The sequence below is a fragment of the Trametes versicolor genome (genome assembly GCF_000271585.1).
Source record: "Trametes versicolor FP-101664 SS1 unplaced genomic scaffold TRAVEscaffold_9, whole genome shotgun sequence".
Taxonomy (NCBI): domain Eukaryota; kingdom Fungi; phylum Basidiomycota; class Agaricomycetes; order Polyporales; family Polyporaceae; genus Trametes; species Trametes versicolor.
The window spans coordinates 1435696-1450455 of NW_007360329.1; the positions used below are offsets into that span (position 1 = coordinate 1435696).

A 14760-nucleotide genomic window follows, 5' to 3' on the forward strand; every position below is an offset into this window, starting at 1 on the left:
CGGAAGCGAGGTGCGTAGGAGGTCTCAGATCTGCATGCTGCTACTGAACGCTGGACGTCCACCGCCAGTCCGTGCCCTGCTTAATGTCCGTGCAGCTCGCACAGGTGGTCTATGTTTGGGGCCGTCAGAAGGCAGACCCAAGCGAGAGTGGACGGGTCGCCAAAGTCATCGCGGCTGGGCATGTCAGAATTGGACGGCTGTTGCGAGGTCGCGCGCAGCACCCGACGTCGCGGGAGTATCTGCGTTCCTCCAAGGCCAGTTCCGATTCCCGAAAGTGTCAGCTCCTTGTATGGGGGAGATGAGTGGATCAACACATTCCACCATTGTCGACCTGTCATCCGCAGAACCGCAGCGGCCCCGTCGAGTTATGTGCCGGGTGCGCCGACACTAGTACTGACACTACCCCGCCTTTTCTCGCGGGAATTTGAAGTAGAAGGAAGTGGTCCGAGACAAAAGGACCGAGAGACTTGTCGCCAGAACGCAGAAAGAAAATTAGAACGAACTGTTTGTCTCGTACATGGGTGTCGCAGTGCCGGTATCCCAGTATAGAGATTCGCGACAAAGTCGCAAAGCACGTGAAGGTATCTGGCCACGCATGGGGTAATTCGACGCAATCTCAACATACACACCTTAACGATCCCAGTACCGCGCGCATACTTCCCTGTTTCAAGTTGCGACTGACATTCGTCGAGTATACTTCCTACAGTACATCCCCCACAACAATGAAAACAGACAAAAAACAGAGGCAAGTAAGCGGAATAGCTGTCTACGACTAGTGATGTGCACGCGCGGCGTCAGCGCACGCGTCACCCGCCAACACATCCCACCGCCTCGCTCGAGGAAAGCGCGCGCAGCGGGTGGGCGACGCAGAAATAGCGAATAGAAAGACAATGAACGTGCACTACGTATATTATACTTCGAGGCTGGACACGGCAGGATCCAGTACCAACATCACCCGAGCGAAACGCGAGTCAACCAGAGCGGGCGGGCCTATGCGACCGCGGCCTCGCGCTTCTCGACGTCCGAGCCGGCGACGCTGCTCCCGTCGTGGTTCTTGCTCACGTGCGGCGCGGAGTGCATGTGGTGCGGCTCGCGCCCGCCGGTCGTCGCGGGGAGCGCGCCGTGCGAGTGCGTGTCGTCGTGGAAGTCGTGGCCGGACGCGCCGAGGTCGATGCCGACGTAGTCGTACGCGAACTCGCCCATCTCCGCGTCGTCGATGCCGAGGATCTCCGCCTCCTCCGTCGCGCGCAGGCTCAGGCCCGGGATGAAGTGCATGATCCACAGGATGATCGTCTATGCGCGCAAGACGGGGTGTTAGTTATCTATTGAAAAGAGGGGAAAGGGAAGGGGGGACGTACGGTCATGACGAAGGAGTAGCTCATGCCGGCGACGGAGTCAGCGATCTGGTAGCCGAGCTGGATGTAGTGGTGGTCGAGCCAGCCTCCAGCGATGGGCGCGGAGCCGTCGAAGCTCGCGACACTCGACTGCGCAAAGAGGCCGGTAAGGATGTTGCCGATCAAACCGCCAATAGCGTGCGACGCGAAGATCTGCGGATTTTGGCAAGGTCAATCATCTGCAGAAGGAGCAAATCGTAGAAGACGCACATCGAGGCAATCGTCGTAGCCGAAGACGAACTTAAGCTGCGTGGCAAAGTTGCACAAGCTACCAGCCATAACACCAAACAAGACGGCAGCGGCTGTAATTAAATATAAGATCAGTATATGTATGCTATGGAGGAAAAGATAGTACGCACGCGAGCCGACGTAACCAGAGGCAGGGGTGATAGCGACGAGGCCGGCAATCGCACCAGAGCAGAAGCCGACTGCGGACCACTTGCGCTCGAGACGGTAATCCCAGAGCATCCAGGTAAGACCGCCAACGCTCGCCGCGAGGTTGGTAACAATGCACGCCTGCACCGCGCGGAGGTTCGCCGCGAGCGCAGAGCCGCCGTTGAACCCGAACCAGCCGAACCAGAGGAAGACCGTGCCGAGCACGACGTAGGTCGTGTTGTGCGGCTTGTACGCGAGGCGCTCGGTCCCGTACCCGCGGCGCTTGCCGAGGAAGACGGAGATGGCGAGCGCGGCGGTACCAGAGGAGATGTGGACGGGCGTTCCACCCGCAAAGTCGAGGCCGCCGAGGACGAAGGACCAGCCGTTGCTGTTCCAGGTCCAGCACGCGATGGGGTCGTAGACGATTGTTGACCAGATGAAGACGAAGACCATGGTGGGGCCTAGCCGGCCGCGTTCAGCAATAGCGCCGATGGCGAGCATGGGCCTGGTTGTCGAATTAGCTGATGACCGTGGTGCGCAGAGAATATGCAACGTACGTGATGGCCGCGAACATGAGCTGGAAGACACAGTAAATGAGTGAGGGAACCTTGGCGCTACCGATGGAGGGCTTCTCGAGAACGCCCTTGAGACCGAAGTATTCTACGTGGGGCGGCATATCAGACATCACGTTTCCCGCCGTAGAGCCAAGCTTGCTTACTGAGATCTCCAATGTATGCACTGCCCGTTTCACTGAAAGCTAGCGAGAAACTGAAAAATCATACGATCAATTTCGATGCCTCGGACCTGGGCCGTCGAGTTGCTCACCCCCAGAAGAACCACTGTGCAGAGACTTGTAAGAATCGAGCCTGCAAAAGAATAGATAGAGACGTACTTGGAAAGATACGACTGCGAGAGTCATCATGGATGCCCAGATCATGGAGAGCGCATTCTTCCTCCGCAGAAGACCGGAGTAGAAAAAGCCGACACCAGGAATCATGAGCCATACCAAGGCGGTGGAGGCGAGCACCCAAGCCATGTCTCCGGGGTTGTAGACCACGACCTCGCCCGAGTCGGGGTCAAACCAGTTAATGGAGCCCGCTGAACGGCAAATTGACGGTTAGGGACTGCGCAAGCGACGCGTAGGCGGGTTCGGGTACTCACAGGCATCGTAGGTGATGTTGACCATGGCTACTCTTCGCGGGGGGTGTCGCTATTGAGTCGGTCTGTCGGGGCGGGGGGCGGGTGCACGTCGGTGTCGGCGAGGACGAAGACGGCAGGAAGGAGGAGGCTTCTGTCGAAGGACGGAATGGGGCGGCTAGCAAGAAGGGCAGGGCGATAAGGGACGGCATAGTATGATATATGTATTGGGCCGTGGTCGGACGCAGCAGACGCCCCGGCGCAGGCCCAGCACTCTGTTTGCGCCTCTCCTGACAGCGCGGGGAGGCGCACCCTCCTTATCGCCCAATCACAGCACGCCAGTTTATCGCCCTCGCTTGCCCATCGGCCTCCCAGATCTTGCCCATGTCCGCGCCCCACCAGCCAAGCCCGTCCGTCCAACTCTAACTCTTCCTGCTGTTGCGCGGTGGCAACGCACTGCCCGCACCCGTCTGCGCCGACCTCCCCGGTGACCCCAGGTGTCGAGCGGGGGGGTGCAGCGACAGCGGCGGAGCAGGACTTATCTGTGGGTGCGTGGATGAAGTTGTGGCAGCGCCTGTTTAGCGGGGAAGCTGTGCGATAAGGATGCGATCGCAACAGCCCGATCTACCAACTTGCATTGCCTGATAAGGAGCGCGCCCGGTGCCTGATGCTTTTCCCCGTCTTCCTCTCTCCGTTCCGAGTGCGTATATGATAGCGTGAACCGTCGGCCGCCACTCCTCCTCCTCCTCTCTCATCCTCCTGGCGGCGCACGTCGGCAACGATACACACAAATGTCATCCTGCGCCCCCGCCTCCCGCCCGCGATGCTTTTCGTCTGTCGCTGCTTTCGGCCCCCTGCCGTATCGCTCTCGCACAGGCGTGACAGCTCCGTGCCTGGCCTCCGCTCGCATGAATGCCGACTCGTGCCAGCAATCCTCCGTCCGCCGCCAGCATGCGCTGCTCCCCGCCTTCTCTCTCTCTCGACCACGCTGTTTTCACCTGCTTCCGCAACCTTAGACGCCACCGCACCTCGGCGAAGTTCATAACAGCCCCCACGCATGAGAAGAGAGCAAGGCCAAGAGAAAACGATCCCCTTTCGAGGCACGCGCCCCTACTAAGATAGCCCCACCGCAGCGTCTCGGTAATAAACCCCCCAGGCGACGTCAGACGACGTTTCTGACCAACACCCCCGCATTCTCTTGGCACCCAACTTATCTTGCCGGAGCGGCAGGCCCCGGGAGTTTATCGCGGAAGAGAGGGAAGCTGCGAGTCGCGACCACAGTCCGCCCCTGTACCTGTGGCGCCTACTTATCTAGCCCCGCATAATATGGCGGAGAGCAGGCAAGTCTTCCTCGCCCATACCGAGTTACTCCTCGCTTGGTCTGCCCGGCATGCACTTCTTTCGCTGCGACATCTTGGGCGACGTGCCGCGGCCGCTCTCGACCAGTTCGGAGACTACCACTCCTATCGTGCTTCCGAGGCTCCCTGTGCGCCCATCTCAGTAGCACCGCAACATCATGATTTCATGTCACTTCCATACCAATCCAACATCCTCTTCTCATCTTCGTCGAAAATATCACACGCCGCCGGTAACAACACAAATACATGGCGTTTCACAAGTCGCTCCGATGCCAGACCGTGAACAACTTCCCTGTCCCCGTTGTCTCCTCGCCGCACACACGCTGCGCCGTAGCACGATGCACGCACCACTCTGGCATATACGTGATACTTCAACGCGATCCGCACTGCAGTAACCATCCTCAGTTCTTAGGGAATCCAACTGCCCGGGGTGCAGACCATCCGTGTTTCTCGGAGGCGGGGTGGCGGCGGAAGTGATCGGAGCGGAGCCGGATATGGCAGCTACGTGGCCATATCGGGACGATCCCCGACGCAGATTTTTTGCTCGCCCGACACACCACCACACCCACTCGACCCGCTCGACTCCAAGCACGACGCCCGACACATCTACGCCCTGCTCAAGTCCACCGATCTCAAAAATAACATGGCCGTCGTCCCGAAACCCGAGCCCGAAGACACCGTCCTCCCCCCCGCGCCCGCACCCCCACCAGCACCCACACAACTCACACACACCAAATCCACCAAGCCCGCCCCGGCCCCCAAAACGCGCGCCGACGCCCTCAAAGAAATCTCCGGGGTGCGCCGCGTCACCGCCTGGTCCATCCACCGCTGGCCGCTCGAGAAGCGCGTCGTGCGGGAGCGCACGCGCGTGCACCTCCCGCGCACGTACCGCGCGCGCCACGGCGCGGACGTGCGCACCGTCTTCCCGGGGGCGGACCTGAACCAGTTCGTGCACGGGCACTATATGGAGGTGATGGGCGCGGAGCGCGAGGGCGCGGGCGTGCGGAAGGCGGGGGCGAAGGGGAGGGAGAGCGAGAGGGAGAAGAGGGCGAGGGAGGAGTGGCCGAATTATGTGGCGGGGGAGGCGGTGTTGGCGAAGAGGTGAGCAGTGCTTGTTGTGTATCTTGGAGGGCTTGCTTCGTTGAGCGCGTTGAGTCCCGGCATGCGCGCGGGACCTGCGCTGCTCGCACGAAGTATGCCGACTATGCTCCCCTTTTGATGTTTGCTTTCGCCTCGCTTCGTCTCGCTATGCCCTCGCACTCTGCGCATCCGCAATATCGCTCCCCGCCCGGACTTCACTTGCGACCTCGCCCCGCACGAACGTCCCTACCCGTCAGGCACGAGTTCCTCGGGCCAGATCCTCGCGTGGCGGGCTACAAGCTGGACGCGAATGGGGAGTACCACATCAAGTGGTATGACGCATTTCTCAAGGACCACTGGGTGGACGACCAGAAGTGGGACTTCGACGTGCGGCTGGACGCGCGCGGGAACTGGGTCGAGGTGGACGACGATGCGGAATAAGCGAAAGGACATGGTAAAGACAAGGGGAACAGGAATATATGACATAGCTTGTATATACAAACATAGGAGCCTTCGACTCGGCGCATGCTGCCAATGTATCATCATTATACGCATCGTAAGGTAAACCTCGGAAGCACTAGACAACACCGTGTACCGTTACGTGCAAATACTTATCCCGCCTCAGCTCAAACATCTCACACCTATGGACAACGCGGAATGCAGGTACATGTAATGGCTACATGAAGTACACGCAGTCCGTATATGATCACCTTCTCCTACAACCACCCCTTCCACCCAAATAATAAGAGTAACCACCCCCCAAAGACGCTGCACACGACTCCGCGTGTCCCGCGCGCGGCATCGCCACAGCGACACCCCAACGCTATGACGTCCCCTTCCGCTCCCGCTCCCGGTCGAGACTAAGTTTCCACGACGGCGGGGCCGCCCACGAGCGCCGCGTCGTCGTCGCCGTCGTGGTAGCCTGCGCAGACCGCGACGCCTTCAGCGGGCGCGCGTCGTACCCCTGGTTCAGCGGCGAATCCGGCGCATGCGGCGACGCCGGCGGGTATACCGCGCCCGCCGACTGCGGCGGGCGCGAGGGGTATGCGGAGCGCGGGGCGCTCAGGGACTGGGACTGCGAGTACGCGGACTCGGACGTGCGCGGGGTATGTGGGGAGGAGGCGGGGGGCGTCTGCGGCGTGCGCGGGGTCGTGGGCGTGCGGGGGGAGGGCGAGGCGGGCGGGCTTCTTTGGCTTTGGAAGCGCGAGGCGCGCGGCGGGGGCGGGAGCGGGGTATGTGTCGGGTCGGCGGCCTCGGTGACGACGACGACCTCTTCTGTCATCTGCACGACGAGCTGCCCGGGGAGCGAGCGCGTGTGTTCTGGCGGGTCGCCGGGGGTTCGCGGGCGGCGCTTGCCCCCGAACACTTTCGGGAGGGGTCCGCTGCCGCCGGTGAGTGACGTCGTGAGCGACGGCTTCTTCGCGAGGTCGCCGCGCCCCTCCTCATCACCATCGCTATTCCGCATATCAGACATCTGGTGCCCGTGGTGGTCCGAGCGCTCGTCGTCCTCGTCGTACAGCCCGTACTCGTCCTCGTAGCCAGTGCGCTCGAACGTGATGATCGGCGCGCCGAGGTTCCCGATGATGCTCGACTGGAACGTCTTCGCGGCGGACATCTCGTGCGCGGCCGTGAGCTGGTACGACTCCTCGTACCCGGTGCGCCCGTTGCCGTAGCCGCGCCCGCCGTGCGAGGACATGACGGGCCCGCGCCGGAGCACCTCTTTGCGCAGGTTGAGCATGAGCCGGGAGACCATCAGGCTTGTGATCCTGGAGATGCAAGGGAAGTGTCAGTGACGTGGTTTGTGCGGCTATAGTACGACGGATGCATGGAGAGTGGAGGAATACTCACAAGGTGCTAAAAGAGGCGTTGATGACCTTGAGGTCTGGCTGCTAAAAGCGTCAGCACGGTATGCCGCGCATCAGTCCCAACACGCGCGCGGTCTCAGGACCGCTACTCACCGTAGCGAACTACACGAAGAAGTTGTCAGTTTCGGGCGCGCGGCAAGAGGGTGGGGCGTGTGCGGACGTACGATGAAAATTAGGACCGTTACGAGATTCGAGACGAAGATCGCCGCGAAGTACATGATACCTGCGGGGGATCAGCGCGATTAACGTTTGCTCGCTCTAAGAAAGCGGCCGCAGTGCCCCCGCCCACCGGCGCATTCCAACGACGGCCGCTGTGGCAGCAAAGCGGGTACGTACCATCGCGCATGATGATCGTGATGAGCGATTGTGCCTCGCCGATGACTGTGCGCCGATAGAGCTGGATCGTGCGGTACAGAGTCGCGAAGAAGACGACCGAGTCTGCCCGAGGAAAACAAAGAAGGAACCGTGTCAGAATTCCGTGTGAACGCTCGAAGGAGCGCACGCGACGTTACCAAAGACGAGTTCCGCTACCCAGGTGTATATGATACGGTCGCCACTACATGGGAGAGGACGAAGAGGGGCGCAGTCAGCACGGGCCGATGGCAGGGGAGGTGAGAGAGGGCCGGGGGCGCGCCATGCCGCGCCCGCGGGACTGGTACTCACGGTGACGATCTTCCGGTGAGTATGCAGCCGACGAACCCTGACGACGGAATGCAGCGTGAGTGGCAATGAAGAGGATAGGGGCAGGCACAGCAGCCTGTGGGTCCATACCTGGTGGGAGTACCAGCATGGTGCCGTCCGTGAATGCCCACTGTTGTGAATGCAGGGTCAGTGCCGTTGCAATGCAACACGAGGTCGGGAGAACAACGTACGATCTTGACAGCGAGCTCTGTTACGAGGAGCGTCCCGAAGACATAGAGGATGAGATTCCTCTTGGAATAGATAGAGTATAATCGTAGGATAAAGATGACTGCACCCGTCTGTCAGCGTTCAATAGGCACGCGCGCGCAGAGGGGTACGCACGTCCGATAGCTGTAGAGGTGACGATCTTGAGTGCTTCGGGATACAGGACGTAACGTTGACATGTAGCTTTGGACCATGAAGGATCGTGGAAAGCTGTGCAAGCGGCGCAAGGCACCGACGTTAGTGGCGGCGGGGAGGGCGGAAGCGAGGGCGCGCGCCCGTCGCGGTTACGTACAAACGATAATGACGATGTACCCGAGGGGGGAGAGGTAGCGGTTCTAGTGCCGATCGAGCTGTTAGCCTTCGGCACAGCAGTCGCGCGTCGGGTACTGTACTCACCATAAACCAAAGGACAGTGGCACCGGTGAAGCGCTGCTTCCAAATCTTTTCGACCTCGTCGCCAAAGGTGATGGCAATGTCGTAGAAAAGCATGACTACAGCGAAAGCGCGCGCTCCGTCAGCACACAACTCGGACATGTCTCGGTCGCGAGCGCATCGCTCAAGACGCGCTCGCTGCAAGAAGACGCACCACACGAAGCTAGGGAGAACATCTTGGCGGCCAACCTGCGAAAAAAGTGAGGGCCATCAGCGATTAAGTTAGGACGGGGATACCGCGCGCAGCGTCCAGAGGTCGATCCCGGATTGCACGCTTGTCGACGAGGTAGCTTATTCGGCGGGCTGCGGTACTCACAGATGTTCTGCCATGGTCGCGAGCGGCTCGGTGGACATGGCTGCTGCAGACACTGGGTGTCCTCGCCTTGCACAGGCGGGTCGGCTTATAAGGGACGGCCGAGGAGCCTAGAGCAGGATGGCAGGCGGAGAACGAAGAAAGGAGCGAGATGGCGGAGGGAGGCAGAGAACGTAGGTGGGGACGGGCGTGAGTGCGAACCCTGCTTGAAGGGCGGAGGCAGGAAGAGGACCCGAGCGGGCTGGGAGCGTTCCACGCCGGTGTCTAATTGAGGGCGGGCGGGGAAGGCGTTAACGCATTTTGTCGGGAATAATTCAAGGCTGCCACTTAATCTCTGCGTGCAATTCCTGGGCTGCGGGGCGCGACCTCGTTGTGGCAGAGAACGCGCCCACCCACGCCCGCACGTGTATCGCCCTGCCAGCAGCCGCCCGCCCGGAAGGCTTCGCGCGAGCCCGCTGACCTTCCTCCGCTCCCATCAGCCCACCCCAGTTTGTTCCATTCAGTCTCCATCAGCCCGGCTTCGAATCCGTGCTCATCCTCCCACCCTCGCCCCAGCCCACACGCGTCTCGCAAATCCATCACTGACGTCTGTGCATTGCCTGTGACGCGTCCACCGGTGGCGGCAAGACAGGGCAAGACATGTCCTGTGTCTCAACACTGTCTGGCTCGTGAAATGCAGTCGCCACTCACCATAATTCCTGCTAATCGCAGCCGGGGCAAAGAGAGGCACCGGGGCGCGCGCCACCATGGCTCTACGTTCACCACCCCGCCCAAGCGAATTCGGACGCTCGGATGCATATGACGAGCGAGCCGGGCCGCCGGAAACGCAAGGCCCATCGCAGATCCAGGCCTGTGCACACGCCCGCCTTCGCGATAAAATCTTTGTTCGTCTGCGGACCTCTGCGGACATGAGCAGGATTTCGCTGCGCCGCTTCTGCCAGCGGCCTGTCGCGCCCAACACGTCGCCGTCGTTCTCGCGCGACATTCGTGTGTTACGACAGCTCCGCCCCAGCACGCATGTAGACTTCCTGCCTGGGCTCTGCCGGCGTGCCCGGATAGAAGATCGGCGTATTGGAAGCGACAGACAGCACACGGCGTCTTGTATGTACAGTCATACAACCAGACGGCAGCAGACGGGTCGGCGCGAAGTGCAAACGCGGGATGCCGGACGGCGCGCGCAGGTGCGCGAGAGGAAGATCTGGAGCTGCGCCGTCGGTGCGCGTTCCTCGGCGGGAGGATCGGGCCACGGTTCTGCAGCGATAAGTGTTCAGGAACCGTCCTCGCTGTTGGTCCGGCTCGAGGAGATTTATGAGATCGAGCTTGACGATGGTAACAACGGCGGGCGGGTCGTGAGGGGATGATGAACATGATCCAAGGCACGGTGCAGGGCTAGCGGCACCGCACCTCGCCCGGCTCCCGACAAACGCTGCTGTAAGGCGTTTCGGGCCTGTGATAGCGCGCACTTGTTCATGTATCACCCAACGACGACATCAGATCCGACACGGACGAGAGTTGGCATGTGGACTCAGATAAGTCAAATGGGGGTTGTCCGTGGGTTAACTGGTCCGGACAAGGGGCTGTCCGTCGTAAAATTCGAGCGAAATTCGACGAGGCTTTGTGGGTGGCGATCACGTGCAAGACGCGTGACGCGACGCGTCGACGATCGATCGCGAGGACATGCTCGCAGTCAGCCGCCGCTGCGCTCGCTGCCAGTGACATCCTGCCAGCCTCTGACCTCGCCGTCAGCCGCGATGAGCAGAAAATACAAGACGGCGCACCGGGGCCAGAGAATAGGATCCTTCTCCCGCTCCCGATCCACCTCCGCACCCCCTCCGTAACACTTCCGCTCCTTCCTCGGCCCAGCAAACGCCCTCAAGATGGTCGAATATCACCTCGGACTCACCCCAGGTGCGCCTCTTTACCTCCGCAGATCGCGCCCAACGGCATATACTGACGTCATTCGCAGGCATCATCGTCGGCCTCATCCTCGTGCTCCTCGTACTCACCGCCATGCTCGTCTCGACCGTGGTCGTCGTCTGGCGCTCGCGTCCCGCCGCCCTCGCGCGTGCACACCAGAAGCAGATGGAGATCCGCCAGAAGGCTGCCGACCTCGAGAGCGGTCAGCCCGATAAACCGCGCGCCTCCAGCGAACTCCCCGTGAGCATCCTGAAGAAGACCAAGTCCGACGGGGAGGACAGCGACCCGGACACCGATGACAGCATCGACGGCTCCCCGGACTTGCAGACGCCGCAAGTCAACCAAGGGTCGTCCGTGAACGTAATCATCGCCACGGACGGGGCGGGCGGGGTCGAGGTTCGCGTGACTCCCCCAACCCCGTCCCAGTCAATGGCCGCGCTCAAGGGGGACCGGCGCGTGCGCTTCGAAACGCTCGCCGGCGCGCAAGGCGAGAACGAGTCCGTCTGGTGGTTCATCTGAGCTCCGATTCGTGCTGCGCGGAGCTTGTGGGGGTCGCCGGCGCGTGGCGTGCGGCACGCGGGTGTATGCTTGTCTGGCGGGGTTCCATGGTGCTCGGGAATTCATGCGATTTTTTTTCTCCTCCGATGTGTCTCGTAAAGCGTGTGTCTTCCAGAAGTGACAGCGTAAGTGGCTCGCGAAGCACGGCGAGGCCCGAGTACGACACAGCGGAGCCACCAGGCGTTTGTCCGCTCGGCGATCCACGCCCCGCATCAGACTTGTCCGGCCCAATCGTACGCTGTCGTCGGTCATCCACGTACAACGCCGATCCGAGCAGAGAAAACGTACTGTAAGACTGTAAAGCACGCCTCGAGGCTCCGAACGCATCCGCGAGTTTCCTTATTCCCCAATCACGTACGTGCACCCGTGCGGTCCCATCCATACCTCATGGACCTTTCCACCGGGAACGTCGATGCGCGCGCCAGGTCCGAATGTCTCCTTCTTCCCAGCATCTTCGGTTGGGTAGGTGACGGTGAACTCCCCCGAAAGGATGAGGTGCGTGGTGAGGCCGCTGTGCTGGTGTGGCGGGTAGTGGGCGTCCCTGGTAGCCAGATCCCGAAGTCCGTACGGTCCAAGCAATGGGTGCGGCACGAAGCGTTCGAGACGCAAGCGCGAGGGGCGCGAGAGGTTGTCGTGCGGCAGTTGCGGTTCGGCAAGCGGCAGAAGAAGCAAAGTTCAAGTTAAGCTCTCGAGTTCACACCGCGTCGGGAGGGGTAGTAACACGAAAAAGGGGTGGAAATCGAAGGGAGGCGCAGGAAGGCAGGTGTATGCGTACTCACGGGCCATCCGTCCACGTGTAAACAGTAGAGAAGCCCCAGGAGCGCACTTGGGATTCGGCATCTTGACGAGAAAGCGAAGACATGATGAACGTTGAGGTTCTGAATCTGCCGTGAACGTTCTGCTCGGGGAGTGGCAGAGGTAGTTGGACAGTTATCGAGGCAATTGAGCAGATAGCGGATGTGCAGGAAGAGGAGGTACAAAGGAGGTCAAGGGAAGAACCAAATCGTCATTGGTGCCGTGAGGGAGCCCCATCGTGGCGGAAAACTCCCGCGAGCCTAGTAAGCAGCATTCCTGACAGACATTCGCGCAAACTTAGGCAACAGTAAAGCTTCCAGCGGAGTACAAGGGCCCCGAAAGGCCCGATAGACAAAGACACAGTACGAGAAAGTTGGAGAGACGAAGACAAGTCCGAGTCGGTTCAAGTAACAGCGCACATGAGTGTCGGTCGATAGAGCATGTCGCCAGCGCTAACTTTCTAGGCGTTACCTCTGTCACGCAGATAGTCACACCAAAATTCAGCTAGCGCCCATACGAGTGCTCGAACCGGCAAGTGCAGCTGCTTGCGCACGACGTTCTCAGAGCCACCTCCGTTTTCCTAACGCGGCACTCAGCAGCATGGGTCTCTCCGGCAGAAAAACAAAGCAGCGCATTCCAAATGACCCGCGCAACCTGAACTGGGCAAACGGTGCGCCCCTTGCGATCTCTGCCGTGCTTTCAATTCCCTGACCAGTGCCTGTACTCCCGTCTTCAGATGCAAACAAGTTCGGCGCCGCGTACCTCGCGAAGTTCGGCTGGGACTCCTCACAGGGCCTCGGTGTAGACGGAGACGGCCGCAAGCAGGCGATCTCCGTCACGCAGAAGCTGGACATGCTCGGCATCGGCGCGGACCACCGCAACAGCCAGGAGGGCCTTGCGTGGAAACAGAACAAGGATTTTGAGAACTTGCTCAAGCGGCTGAACGCTGCGAACGGCACGGTGCAGGAGGAGGAAGAGGTCGCGATGAAGGTGGACGGCTTCGTGCGCGCCGGGCCTGGGGCGGGTGCCGGCACCATGCAGGACACGGAGGAGGCGGAGGAGGGCTCGTCGTCCGACGGAGACGAGAAAAAGTCGAAGAAGAAGCGGAAGAAAGAAGCTAGAGAGGATGACGGGGGGGAGCGAAAGAGGAAACGCAGAAAGGGCAAGTCCTCCGGAGACCACTCGGACGCTGAAGAGGAAAGCAAGAAGGACAAGAAGAAAAAGAAGAAGCAGGAAAGCTCAGGCGAGAGCACACCCGCCCCCACCTCGCAGAGCAGGGCGGCCGTCGTGCCTGCTGTGCATCCCGCCGCTGCCCCGACGAAGTCGAAAGCGTGAGTCCTTTGCTCAACTTGAACCCATCTCGAAGCATACGCACCGCATCTGCTAGGCACGGCACACACAGCCTGCGATTCTATCTTACTTGCCCCGGAACTTTTATTGCCTTCTTTTGCTAACCGATAACCCTACAGACCGCGCCCCCATCGCGCCAGGCACATGGCGTCCAAGAACCTCGCCTCCAAGTCCGCCTCCGCCATAGCCGAGATCCTCGGTATTGCGCCCGACCCCAGCACTGCGCCCTCCGCCGCCGCATCCGGCTCCGCGACGCCCTACTCCGGCTTCTCTTCCACGCCCTTCCCATCCACACCTTACGAGCCCGGGCCCAGCACCTCCGCCTCTCCCACACCCGCGCCCGGCCCGACAAAGGAGGAGCTCAAGTTGCAGGAGCTCACCGTCTCGAGCAAGAGCGTCATGGACTACTTCAAGGAGAAGCTCGCCGCAAAGAGCAATGCGGCCTCGGGCGCGGCTACCCCTGCCTCCCCCGTGACCCCGCGGGAGGAAGAGCTCGATGATTACGCGGACCGCCCGCGCATCGGGCTGGGCGCGTCGCGCCTGCGCGTGGAGACCACCGTCGAGGAGGCGCAGGAAGTGCGTGGCGGGCTTGGCGGGATCGGGAGCGGGTCGCGCATGCAGTTCGCGGCGATGTTCGCGAAGGCATCTACCACAGCTACGGTCACAACGGAGGTTGTCGCCGTACAATCCGCGGAGGAGGTCGAGACTGCCCAGGTTGACGCGCCGGAAACGCGGAAGGAAAAGAAGTCCAAGAAAGATAAGAAGGACAAGAAAGGGAAAGCGAAGGCGGGGGCAGAGGACGAGGACGCCGCGGACGCCGCACTAGAGGCGGCCGACGGGGACGAGAAGGCGGAGCGTAAGAGGCGGAAGGAGGAAAAGCGGAGGAGGAAGGAGGCTGAGGCACTAGCGGCGCCGGTGCTAGAACCAGCGGACGCGGACGAGAAGCAGGAGCGCAAGCGGAAAAAGGACAAGAGGAAGAGCAAAGGAGACAGCTAGTGATCCATCAACTGGGCACCTCTGAAGTTGAACCGCCGTGTACTTGCTCTTTTCACTCACCCTGGTTTTAGTTTTCGCGGATATATCTCGTGTTTCGCGTTCAGTGAGAGGAGGGATTGTATTCAAGTCCTCCAGTCATAGCTCAGGGTATCTTATTGCCGAGCCATAAGTCATCGGCAAGCGCCATGTCGTGCGCACAGACAGACACACCTCATCTAATGCGGGGGAGATCATAAGATATAGAGGTCGTCATTAGGGGGTCGTTAAATACGAACCGAAGAGAG

General features: G+C 60.9%; 5 protein-coding genes across 5 annotated transcripts; 2 read left to right on the forward strand and 3 right to left on the reverse strand.

The window, feature by feature from the left end:
• Positions 1 to 667: 667 nt before the first annotated feature.
• TRAVEDRAFT_152445 (ammonium transporter) lies at positions 668 to 3246 on the reverse strand. Its single transcript, XM_008043295.1, has 9 exons — positions 2931 to 3246; positions 2662 to 2867; positions 2595 to 2608; positions 2488 to 2537; positions 2327 to 2429; positions 1754 to 2274; positions 1605 to 1696; positions 1359 to 1547; positions 668 to 1293 (listed from the first exon to the last, which is right to left on the reverse strand). The coding sequence occupies exons 1-9, from the start codon at positions 2953 to 2955 to the stop codon at positions 991 to 993; spliced, it is 1503 nt and encodes a 500-aa protein (XP_008041486.1). The 5' UTR covers positions 2956 to 3246; the 3' UTR covers positions 668 to 990.
• Positions 3247 to 4907: 1661 nt separating this feature from the next.
• TRAVEDRAFT_39012 (uncharacterized protein) lies at positions 4908 to 5785 on the forward strand (the record flags this gene model as incomplete). The annotated part of the gene is made up of 2 exons (XM_008042840.1): positions 4908 to 5365; positions 5602 to 5785. 2 exons carry the CDS (start codon positions 4908 to 4910, stop codon positions 5783 to 5785), a joined length of 642 nt encoding a protein of 213 aa, XP_008041031.1.
• Positions 5786 to 6167: 382 nt separating this feature from the next.
• TRAVEDRAFT_22290 (uncharacterized protein) lies at positions 6168 to 8901 on the reverse strand (the record flags this gene model as incomplete). Its single annotated transcript, XM_008042692.1, has 12 exons — positions 6168 to 7110; positions 7193 to 7230; positions 7303 to 7311; positions 7374 to 7432; positions 7546 to 7647; positions 7981 to 8020; positions 8082 to 8179; positions 8233 to 8325; positions 8408 to 8450; positions 8512 to 8606; positions 8702 to 8736; positions 8864 to 8901. 12 exons carry the CDS (start codon positions 8899 to 8901, stop codon positions 6168 to 6170), a joined length of 1593 nt encoding a protein of 530 aa, XP_008040883.1.
• Positions 8902 to 11674: 2773 nt separating this feature from the next.
• Positions 11675 to 12197, reverse strand: TRAVEDRAFT_129269 (uncharacterized protein; the record flags this gene model as incomplete). Its single annotated transcript, XM_008043296.1, has 2 exons — positions 11675 to 11876; positions 12115 to 12197. 2 exons carry the CDS (start codon positions 12195 to 12197, stop codon positions 11675 to 11677), a joined length of 285 nt encoding a protein of 94 aa, XP_008041487.1.
• Positions 12198 to 12730: 533 nt separating this feature from the next.
• Positions 12731 to 14476, forward strand: TRAVEDRAFT_50368 (uncharacterized protein; the record flags this gene model as incomplete). Its single annotated transcript, XM_008042946.1, has 3 exons — positions 12731 to 12800; positions 12867 to 13461; positions 13600 to 14476. 3 exons carry the CDS (start codon positions 12731 to 12733, stop codon positions 14474 to 14476), a joined length of 1542 nt encoding a protein of 513 aa, XP_008041137.1.
• Positions 14477 to 14760: the final 284 nt, after the last annotated feature.